At 64.4% G+C, this 10,878-nt stretch overlaps 1 protein-coding gene across 1 annotated transcript; it reads right to left on the bottom strand.

Annotated features, from left to right (window-relative positions):
* Window positions 1–38: 38 nt before the first annotated feature.
* Window positions 39–9,409, bottom strand: CDC42BPG (CDC42 binding protein kinase gamma; the record flags this gene model as incomplete). The annotated part of the gene is made up of 24 exons (XM_021709245.1): window positions 9,345–9,409; window positions 8,541–8,628; window positions 8,375–8,458; window positions 7,883–7,978; window positions 6,842–6,990; window positions 6,266–6,359; window positions 5,816–6,016; window positions 5,432–5,680; window positions 4,634–4,713; window positions 3,810–3,907; window positions 3,625–3,705; window positions 2,966–3,087; window positions 2,744–2,881; window positions 2,377–2,469; window positions 2,113–2,234; window positions 1,959–2,031; window positions 1,631–1,737; window positions 1,443–1,557; window positions 1,110–1,258; window positions 928–1,016; window positions 627–679; window positions 438–536; window positions 306–362; window positions 39–144 (listed from the first exon to the last, which is right to left on the bottom strand). Coding segments are annotated over exons 1-24 (2,608 nt in total), but the record flags the coding sequence as incomplete, so codon positions are not given.
* Between the last annotated feature and the right edge of the window lie 1,469 nt (window positions 9,410–10,878).

Genomic DNA, 10,878 nt, shown 5'->3' with positions numbered 1-10,878 from the left:
CTGCAAGGGGGGGTGGGTGGGGGGCCGGGGGCTCTCACCGTCACAGCCCAGACCCTGGCGGCCTAGGCCCAGCATCAGCGAGGTGCAGCGGAGACACTTGGTGGGGGACTGGAAGCTTCGGGGACGCAGCATGTGTGAGCCAGGCTGGGGAGGAGGACACGCCATTACCTATGCCTGCCCCAGGCCTCCCGGCGACCCGCGCCCCACCCTAGACATATCTACTAGCCACGAGGCACCAGCCAGGTCCACGGAGCCCCGCAGAATGTCCTGGTGCCCCCACCCCACTTGCTCCTTTGGGTGCTGACCTTAGCAGGGCTTTCCACAGGGGCTGAGGTGGCAGCAGGTGCTCTGGGGAACACAGCCTGCAGGAGGGCGAGTGGACAGGTGAGAAGGGGGGTGGGGCCCAGCCCCCCAACCAGGGACCCACCTGTCCTCACCCCCATGCGCAGACTGCGTCGGCCTTCTGGCCGCAGCTCTGGTTCCGCCCCAGGCCTTGGGACCTCTCCTGAGACGCCGGGGTCCTTGGCAGAATCCTTCTGGGGATGGGAGAGGGAGGGACAAGATCAAGGCCCCCGTGTCTCTCCCTGGGACTCCCCCCCCGGCCAGCCTCTCCATCCCCTTCTTACCTCTGAGCTCCGGAAGGACAGGAAGGGAATCAGGGAGTTTGAGGACTTGCTGTCTGCAAACGGAGGGCATGGGTCACTGGAGGGGGGGTCCCGGGTTTTCCTCTCAGTAAAATGGGGAGATGAGTACAGGCTGGGAGTGGAACGGGTACACAGCAGGTGCTGGTCACAGGGCGTGGGGTAAGCGGCCGAGTCCAGAAACAGACTCCCGTCTCCGCAGGCCTGCCAGGCTGGCGTGGGGCCCTCGGGAGCCACGAGGCCGCAGGGGGCCCGACCCCAGGATGGGCAGGCAGCGGCCACTCACCCCCTGGCCCACGGGCCTGCAGCTCCTGGCGCAGCCCAGCCAGCTCCTGTTGCAGGGCCTGGCTCTGCTTCTCAGCCTCCTGCAGACGGCTGGCGGGGGAAACAAGGGCTTGATGCCGGCCTCTGTGCGGGCCGCGGCCCCCGAGCGGGACCCGGCCCCCGGGCGCCCGCCCCTGGCCTCACCGCTCTGCCAGCCGCTGGGCCTCCTGAGCCTGAGTCAGCCGCTCCTGCAGGCCCTGCTTGGCGCGGATCTCGGCCTCCAGAGCCGACTGCAGCTCCAGCCTGGCCGACGCCTCCATCTTCTGCAGCCGCCGCGCCTTCCACTGGTGGTCCTGGGGGCCAAGGGCACCCCCGTGAGACGCCCTCAGGGGCCCCCTCCACCACAGCACGCCACTGTGACCACGGCGTGGCCACGGACTGGCTCTGAGCTCAGGCAAGTCACCGGCCTTCCGTGAGCTCGGCATCCCCATCGCGGCGGAGGCCACTGACACCCCCAAGGGCAGCTCGGGGCCTCACCAGCGGCCGGGCAGGGAGCGTCTGGGTGCCCACATTCCTCAAGGACTCCAGCTCCTCGGCCATCTTGGTGGCCAAGGCCTGCAGGTACCCTCTCGAAACCTTCTCATCGTTCACCCTGACAAGGAAGAGGCTCGGGGTCACGGCTGGGCCATCCGCCGCACCTGGGCCTGCCCGGCGCGGGCACCCACCAGCTGAGGATGTCGGCGATCTGGGCCTCCCAGTTGCTCTCGGTCTCCCGCCGCTCGCCCTCCAGCCGCTGCTTGTTCTGGTGCTCCTGCACCAGCTCCTCCACCAGCTGGGGACGGGGGAAGGCAGGTCACCCGAGCCCCAGCAGCCCTGGCCTCTGCTGCTTCCCCAGAGGCCCCCCCAGCACCCTGGGCCCCACCTGTGTCCAACCCTCCTCACCCACTACAGCTTGCTGGTCCGCCGGGACCCTGGCACTCTGCCCACTTGCCGGCCGGCCGCCCGACTCCCGTCCCTTGTCCGTCTGTCCTGCCCTCCGCCCGCCCCACTCACCCTCTCCTGCTCCAGGCTCAGCCGTCGGTTCTCTTCCTCCAGCCGACACAGAGCTTCCTCCTTCCCGCTCGGCCTGGCGGGGAGAAGGCCCAGGCGTGAGTCCCAGCCCCCACCACCCGGCCCGCCCCACGCCCCCACCCGGCCGGCCGCTCACCCGTGGCTGCGGGCTCTCTCCAACTGCTCACGCAGTGCAGCCACCTCCTTCCTCAGCAGCGTCTCCTGAGGCCCACCCTCGGGGGGTCCCGTGCCGTTGGTCTCAGAGGCTGCGTGGACGGTCTTGAGAACACAGAGAGGGGTCGGGGCAGGGGTCTGAGAGGCCATGGCCCCCTCCAACCCTGGGGCGCAGGCCTGGCCGAGGTCCCGAGGGGGCTCAGGCCTGGGGGAAGCGCCTCTTGCCAACGGGATGAGACCTTACTACCTTGGTCCGGGAAAATGCCTCATCAAGGCTTCGTTTCTGCTGTTCCTGCAGCCGTGTCACCTCCCGGCTCAGGGTGGCCACCTGGGCCTCCAGCTGTGAGGGTCAGAGGCAGGCCAGAGCTGATTCTGCCCACCCCGCCCACCCGCCCGCCCCACCTGGCCACACACTCCAGCTCTGCCAGCCACAGCGGGTGTGAGGCGGCTCCCAGACCACCCCATACCAGCCAGCGGCCCCTGGCGCAGCCCCTGCCAGCCACAGCAGGGGGGCAGTGTCCCGTACCAAGCTCCCCACGCCTCCTCCAGCCACACTGGGCGGTGGGTGTAGGGACAGGGCCCAGGGGCTTCCCCTACCCGCCCTAGCCGCTTACCTCCCTCCGGGCAGCTCTGGCTCCTTCCAGCTGGGAGCTCAGGGCCTGAACCAGGCTGGCTGTGGCCGCCTGTCTCTCGTGGGCTTCCTGCAGCCTCTGAAGCAGCTCTCCCTGCTGCCCCTGGGCTCGGCCCAGCTCCTGGGGAGTCAGTGTGGGGTCCGGAGGACCAGGCTGAGAGTCAGGGCACGCACCTTGCAAGTGTGCAGCCCAGGGCCACTTCACTGCCTCTCGGAGCCTCACCTGCTGAAGCCGGTCTCTCTCCTGCAGGAGGTCACTGTCCTGACCTGGGCTGCCAGCAGGGGTCCCATCCGTTTGACACGAAGGGGCCTTGTCCCTCAGCGTCTCTGCCAGAAACAGTCACTGAGACCCATGCAGGCTGACAGCCCCAGCCTCAGCTGGGTTGCCCCGTGCAGGATCTCACAGGACCTTCACTGCAGCCCTGGAGGGGAATCCCCTTGGCCTGGTTTCCATATGCAGGCTCAGAGAATTTTGTTTTCTTGAGTTGGAGTCTCACTCTGTTGCCCAGACCGGAGGGCAGTGGCATGCTCCCAGTCACTGCAGCCTTGACTTGCCGGGCTCTGGCGATCCTTCCGCCTCAGCCTTCCAAGTAGCCAGAACTACAGGCGCATGCCACCACATCCAGCTAATTTTTTATTTTACTGTAGAGACGAGGTCTGGCCAAGTTGCCCAGGCTGGTCTCGAACTCCTGAGCTCAAGCAATCCTCTTGCCTCAGCCTCCCCAAGTGCTGAGATTGTAGGCTTGAGTCACCGCGCCCAGGCCAGGCTCAGAGAATTTATGATACTTCCCCAAGATCACACAGCAGCAAGGCAAGATGGGAACCCAGGTAAGTCTCCCAGGTGGGGATGGGGGGAAGGAATACCTGCCAGCCTCTCTCGGAGGGTCTGCACTTCCTTCCGAAGCTGTTCCAGCTCCCGGTGGTCTGGGTGGACGTGTGGGGCCTCTGGCACAGGTGGCAAGACCGGCAGGTGAGACGCTGCTCCCATGGCAGCAGCCCCAGGGCCAGCACACCCACCCACCCAGCCCTGGCCCAGCTAGTCCCTATACCTTGGCGCTTCCGGCCCAGCTCTGCTTTCTCCTGCTCCAAACAGCGTAATTTCCGCTCCAGTGCAGCCAAGGCCTCAGAGCCACTCTCAGGACTGTGGCTGGGGGAGGGCAGGGCCACAGGCGTTGGCAGAAGCCCCCTTCCCAAAGCTGCCTCCATGCTCCTGCATCCAGTCCCTCATTCACCCAAGAAACACCCAAGCCAGGACCTGCCCTTGCGAGACCCCAGGCTGGTGCCACGGGTGGCAGCCCAGGGCAGTGGTTCCAGGGTCCAGGCTCCAGGGTCCTCAGGCCCAGATCCAAGCCCTCATCCTGGTCCTCACAAGCTGGGTCGCCTTGGGCTTTATCTATCTTAGCCTCAGCCTCCTTGTGGGAACACGGTGGTGACAGATAGGACTCTCCCAGGGCTGCCGAGTGTGGTGATGTGGGTCCAGCTGGCCCCTGCCTCAGAGCACACCCCACCAGGACCCCGTTGCAGACTCAGGGCAGCCCTTCGAAGGGGACCTGGTGGAGACCATCCTGCCCATTTTACAGAGGCATAAAGTGAGACACAGAAGCAGTCAGGCCCTTCAAACACTAGGTCTCCGGCCCCAAGTGCAGTGCATCCTCGGCCTGCCATGGAGGGTGCTGTAAGGGTTGTGAGCTAGAAGAGGGCCCAGGCACAGGCCTGGCTTCACCAGGACCCTGAGGACATGTGGGCTGCAGCACCCAACGTGTGCGGGGAACCATCCTGCGTCCTTCCCGGGGCCCTGTGGGCTACGCTCCCAGCGTCCTCCAGGCCAGGCAGCCCCCCAGTTTCCCACCAGGTGTGTGAGGACCAGACTCACCTGCCAGAGGTGTAGGTGAAGCCCACAAATGGCAGGTGGTGGCCCGAGAAGGCCCCATGGGAGGGTGGCGGCACAGTCCCCTGCAGGAGACGGAAGGAAAGGCAGAGTCGACGGGCAAGCTCCAGGCTGAGGCCCCAGGAGACCCCCTGGAATCCCTGCCGCTTCCTGCTCAGATGGGAACCTAGGGTGATAACCCTAGGTTATCCACCCACCAAACAGACCACACCTCCCACAGGTCCTTGGGGTTATTGTCTCCCAGGGTCTTCTGGGAGTTTCCTTCCTTATATGAATTCTGGTTTTATCTTTTGAGTCAGAGTCTGTCGCCCAGGCTGGAGTACAGTGGCACGCTCATGGCCACCACAGCCTCGACCTTTGGGCTCAGGTGATCCTTCTGCCTCAGCCTTCCACATAGCTGGAACCAGAGGAGCATGCCTCCACGGCTGGCTAATTCTTTGATTTATTGTAGAGACAAGGTCTCGCCAAGTTGCCCAGGTTAGTCTCAAACCCGTGGGCAATCCCCTCACCTCGGCCTCCCAAAGTGCTGGGATGACAGGTGTGAGCCCCTGCGCCCGGCACTGAATTCTGGTCAATAGGCCGACACCTGGGCCAAAAGGACTTCCCTTGACACAACCCACATCAGCACGGGTGAACCAGCCCAGGTGAACCGCAGCTCTCATGAGCCACTGGGGTTGAAGGTCTCACCCCCGGCCCAAGTCGAGTGAGTTTTTTGTGTGGGGAGGGTCCTACGGCCAGCGAGGGTGAGGGCAGCCACCCCTCAAAGGAGCTTCTGCCACTCACTGGATGGTTGAGGGTGTTGTCATCCACATCGAAGTTGGAGGTGTCCACGGGTCCGCGAAGCTCAGGGACGTAGGGGGCCGTACTAGTCGCCAGCCTCTCCCAGTCCACGCCTTCAAAGAAGGGATGGTTCCGGAAGTCGTCCAGCCCTCCACGGCCCAGCCGTTCCTCCTGGCGACACAGCAGCTGTCGGATCAGGTCTCGGGCACTGGCCGGTACATCAGGCGCATCCGGGGGGAACTGCAGATGGTCCTGCAGGCAGGGGGCGCAGGGACGGGGTCAGGCGGGGCTGACCATCCAGGAGCCTGGACTGGCCCAAAGGGATATCCCACCTCACAGACTCAGAGGCCCGCTGCCGCCCCAGGACCTAGAGCCTGGCGGCCAGACCTCATGGTTCATAATCTTGCTGTAGGTTTCCACCAGGGACTCGGCATAGAAGGGCGTCTCCCCGAAGAGCAGCTCGTAGGCGCAGACTCCCAGCGACCACCAGTCGCACTGTGGGCCGTAGTGGCCTTTGCCCTCCTCCATGGCCTGCAAGATCTCAGGGGAGATATAGTCTGGCGTCCCAACTGCCACGGACGAGTCCACCTGGCGGGGGGTGGGATTGATGGTGGGTGAGGACAGCTTTGGGTCTCGGGCCCTCACCACAGCCGTGGCACCTCCAAGTCCACCAGGGCTTTGCTGGCCTGGTGCTCTCCCCACTGAGGATCTGGGCCTTGCCCTCCCTTGCCCTGGGAGCCTGACACCCCTGCACGAGGCCGAAGTCCTCTTGCTGCCCCGAGGGAATGGCCCGCCTGGTGTCCCCTGTTCCCGCTCCAGGGCAGGCAGGGCACTTACCATGCCACTATTGTTCAGACGCAGGCAGGAGCCAAAGTCGGCCAGGCGGATGTGCCCGTTCATGTCCAGGAGGACATTGTCCGGCTTGACGTCCCTGGGGGAGGGCAGCGAGGGGGAGGGGCTCAACCCGTGTGTGTGGGTGTGTGCTTAGGCACACGTCCAGTGACACAGCGTGGGCACGCACGAGCACCACTCACACGTGTTCCCGTGTGCACACACAAGCAACATGTAGACATGCATGTGGCAGAGACAGGAAGCTGCGGGCCAGCATAAGGAAGATGCGATCAGAGAAAGGCCCACGAGGGTGACCTCGGAGGCGGCAAAGTCTGACGCAGGAGTCAGATTCCCCCATGCCACCACGACTCGGCCACCCACGAGCTGAGTCACCGTGGGCCAGGTGAGCTCCCTGTGCTCTGGCCTCTTTGACCGTAAGGGAGACCGACAGCAGTGCCAGCCATGTCAGGCTTTTCAGTACGAGGATTCGAGGGAACCACACATGCAAAACCAGTGAAGGGTTAGGCACCCCGTGAGTGCTCAGCAAGCATCGGCTCTGCCCACACGGTCAGCAGGGCCCACCTGTGGACGTAGCCCAGCTGGTGCAGGGAGTGGATGGCCAGCACCATCTCTGCCAGGTAGAACTGGGCCAGCTCGGGCGGGAGGCGGTCCTCAAAGCGACTCAGCAGCGTGAGAAGATCCCCACCGGCGTAATAGTCCATCACCAGGTACTGGATGGCGGGGAGCGGGGAACAAGAGTCAGGCCTGGGGAGGCTGGCACTGGAGTGGAGGTTCACGCCTGTCATCCCAGCACTTTGGGAGGTCGATGCGAGAGGATTGCCTGAGCACAGGCGTTCGAGACTGGCCTGGGCAACATGGCAAGACCTCGTCTCTACAAAAACCAAAAAAATCAGCCAGATATAGGTGGTGTGTGCCTGTGGTCCCAGCTATTTGGGAGGCTGAGGTGGGAGGATCACCTGAGCCCAAGGGTTTGAGGCTGCAGTGAACCATGATTGTGTCACTGCACTGCAGCCTGGGTGACAGAGCAAGACCCCAACTCAAAAAAAAAAGGCCAGGCGTGTTGGCTCACGCCTATAATCCCAGCACTTTGGGAGGCGGAGGCGAGGGGATTGCCTGAGCGCAGGCATTCAAGACCAGCCTGGGCAACATAGCGAGACCTCGTCTCTACAAAAGTCAAAAAAATTAGCCAGGTGTGATGGTGCATGCCTGTGGTCCCAGCGGCTTGGGAGGCTGAGGCGGGAGGATCACTTGAGCCCAGCCGGTCGAGGCTGCGGTGGCCGTGAGCATGCTACTGCACTCCACCTGGGTGACAGAGTGAGACTCCAACTCAGGAAAAAAAAAAGGATCCAGATGAAGGAGGCGCCAGTCCACCTCACTTTGGTCCCGCGGGACTCTGGAAAGGCAGGCCTGTTTCCCCCTGCAGCTCTGGGTGCCAGCTCCCAGCCAGAACTCAGGTAGGAGACTTCGGGCCCGGAGCTGGCGGGAAGTGGAAGCCTTGTGATCTCAGCGGGAGGGGTCTCCCCCGGGACTCAGTGTCCCTGGCCCCAATGACCTCTCGGTCCCTCGGCCACCACTCCCTCCAGCCCTGCCGGGCATTCTCACCAGATACTCCTCGTCTTGGAAAGCATAGTGCAGAGCGGTCACCCACTGGCTGTCCCCTTTCACCAGGACGTCACGCTCCTCCCGGAAACAGGCTGTCTGCAGCAGGGAGTCAGGGGTGGGACGAGATCAGGGCCCCAGAAGCCCCCTTGGCCGCTCCGGGGGTAGAGAAAGATTAGTAAGTCTGGAAGCTCAGATCAAGGTCACAGCTCTGCTCTCCCAGGCTGGCTTTGGTTGAGCCCCAGTCCGTGCTCTGTGGCTCTGGGCCTCGGCGTTACCATCAGGAAAATGGGAGGGACTGTGTTTTTGCCTTTTTGCTTTTAACTCTGCTGCTGAGGAAGACCGGATCGGTGGCCGTGGGGGCGGCATCCGTCACCCGGTCAGCAGCCAAGCCCCTCCTCCCCCGGGATGCCCTCTGGGCCTCATTGGCAGCACACCCCTCCCCTCACATGCCTGCAGGCTGCCAAAGGCCCCCCCGGGCCCCCCCAGACTGACCTCAGCCCTCTTCAGCATCTCCCACTTGTGCAGCATTTTCATGGCGAAGATCTGTCCACTGTCCCTCTGCCTCACCACGGCGACCTGAGGCCACAGGCAGGACTGCGTTCAGCCCAGCCCGGTGCAAACGCTGCCCTTCCCTGCCCACCACGGGCCCTTTGCTCACCTCCCCGAAGGCCCCTCGGCCGATCACCTTCAAGATCTCAAAGTCATCTCTCTGCAGACGCAGTTCCTTCACCTTGGACACGAAGGGGCTGGCTGAGGGGACATGGTGAGGAGGGGTGGAGTCAGAGTGCGTGCAGGGAGGGGCCCAGCTCCCCCATCACCTTGGAAGGCAGGGGCTGCATCTCCTATGGGACCAGGGCAGGATGGCCACCCCAGGGACAGGAACTGGAGCTCATTCGGCCACGATCAGGAAGTATGGAAGATGGGGGTGCTGGCTTGGCCGGTCCCTTGGCCCCCAGACCTCCCCGGACCCCTGTCCTCAGACTCCAGGTAGCCTCCGCCCCGGGGGCTGATGGGACTTGTAGTCCTGCCCAGCCTGGGGCCTGACCCTGGCTGGCCAGGTCACCCTGAGGACGAGGACTGACCGTGGGGATACCAATGCTACCCCCAGCTCACAGTTCTCGGCCTGTCTTGGGAAACTGGACAAACAACATTCCTTGTCCCCAGAGAGGCTTCTCTGCCATCCAGGAGCTGTGGGCCCTGGTCAGGGAACCCTGTAGGCACAGAGCCTGGGGTCGCCCCAAAAGACAACAGTGCTGCAGGGCTCTGGGAAGACAGGCTCTGTGGTTCCCACGCGGGACCTCCTTGGGCTGGAGGCACAGTCACCCGTCTGCCTGGGGGCTCACAAGACTCAAAAACGGGCCAAACACCTCTGCCTGGCGCCGGCGCCTGCGGGTGTGAGCACTCGGGATCCCTCCAGGCCTGGCCAGCCCTTGAACTCTGGGCCCTGCCTCCCTCTCGGGACGAGGCCTTTGCCTGGCCAAGAGCCTCCTTCTTTCTCACAGTCCCAGACGCCTCTGAGGGGGGCATTTCCAGCCACTCCCAGCCCTTTCCAGGCCTGGAACGGCCACAGGCTGGGGGCAAGGAACCAGGTCTTGGGAACTCAGGGAGGCGGGAGTGGCCCGTCAGGAGGGAGGGCAACTGTGGTCTGGCGCCCTGCCTCAGTTTCCCCCGCCAGGAGGTAAACTCCCTGCCAGCTGGGCGGGTCTGTGGGTGGGATAAAGAGCTGCTCCACTGGTTTATCAGGCAGAAGCCCGCAGCGGGGGTGGTGTGGAAACCTCATTACAGAAATCGTCCTTCCCAGGTCTGTGCACGGAGCTCAGGAGAAGTCACAGGCCTCTGAGGGGGGACGGAGGCCAGAGCGGCGACCCACCAGCCAGACAGGGGTGCACGCCGGGCCCACAGGCAGGAAGGGCCAGGCCCCCAGGACAAGCTGCCCAGTCTCCTCGCCTCGCGACAGGGAATGGGGGCTCTGGGCAGGAGCAGGGACAAGTCGGGACAGGAGAGGAATGAGTCACCGCCCTCTGAGTTACCTTGGGAGATGTCAACAGATGGGCCCCCACGCTGGGGTCCCGGGCAGAGATGCCAGAGGCAGGAAGGGAGGAGCACACATGTGTGTGCAAACACACACACGTGTGCATGGGTGTCACGGGGGGGCAAGTGATGACAACACGGACACACACGCATGACACGCAGGAGCTCTGGGGACACGGGCAGGCAATCGAGGCAGGGCCCTTGGACTGCCCTCGCCCTGGACAGAAGGGCTGGGGCCAGGGCCAACTTGCCGGCACTCCTGGGTGGCAGGTCCCCAGCCGTGCCAGGCCAGGCCTCATGCCTGCCCAGAGCTCAGGAGCGCCAGGAACGCCTGTCGCCCACTGGGTAAACATCCGCCTCACCCCACCCTCCAGGCCAGCCACTGTGCCTCCCCCGTGGCCCAGCTGGGTGTGACCAGGGACCCTTCCAGTGCCCTCAGTGGGTTCAGGGTCACCCTGGGCCAGCCACTCCCGGTGACGCAGATGAGTCAGCCGGGAAAGGGTGCAGGCCCACCTCCAGCCAGGTCCCCGTCCCAGGCCCTGGGGGACTAGCCCTTGGGAGCCTGGCCAGCAGCTTGCACAGACCAGGACGCTGAGGCTGGTTCTGGAGACCTGGCTGTGGCGGTCTTGAGTGCAGGGAGAGGGGTGCGTGTGTGTGGGAGGGGGAAAGGGGGTGTCTGCAAGCGTGCCATACCTAGGGATCTGAGTGTGTACAGAGCCAGTGAGGTCTGCAAGGTTCCCCGGCCCCTCTCTGAGCTGTGCATCCTTAGGGAATGAGGGACACAGAAGCCCGTGTGCCCTGCGTCGCATGCACGGGGGCCTGCGTGTGCGTTCTGCGTGGGGCACGAGGTGACCTGAGAGCCAGGAACCCCGCGGGACAGGCAGCGGGTACCGCGTCTGGGGGTCTACTCTCGGGCACGTGTGTGGCTGCGTGACTGCACCGCGTGCGCGAGTCCGAGCGAGGGC

This window comes from Carlito syrichta, unplaced genomic scaffold (assembly GCF_000164805.1).
Source record: "Carlito syrichta isolate Samal-C Ts95f unplaced genomic scaffold, Tarsius_syrichta-2.0.1 Scaffold169561, whole genome shotgun sequence".
Taxonomy (NCBI): domain Eukaryota; kingdom Metazoa; phylum Chordata; class Mammalia; order Primates; family Tarsiidae; genus Carlito; species Carlito syrichta.
The sequence above is the reverse complement of the archived record's forward strand: the minus strand, read 5'-3'. Positions and strand labels throughout refer to the sequence as shown.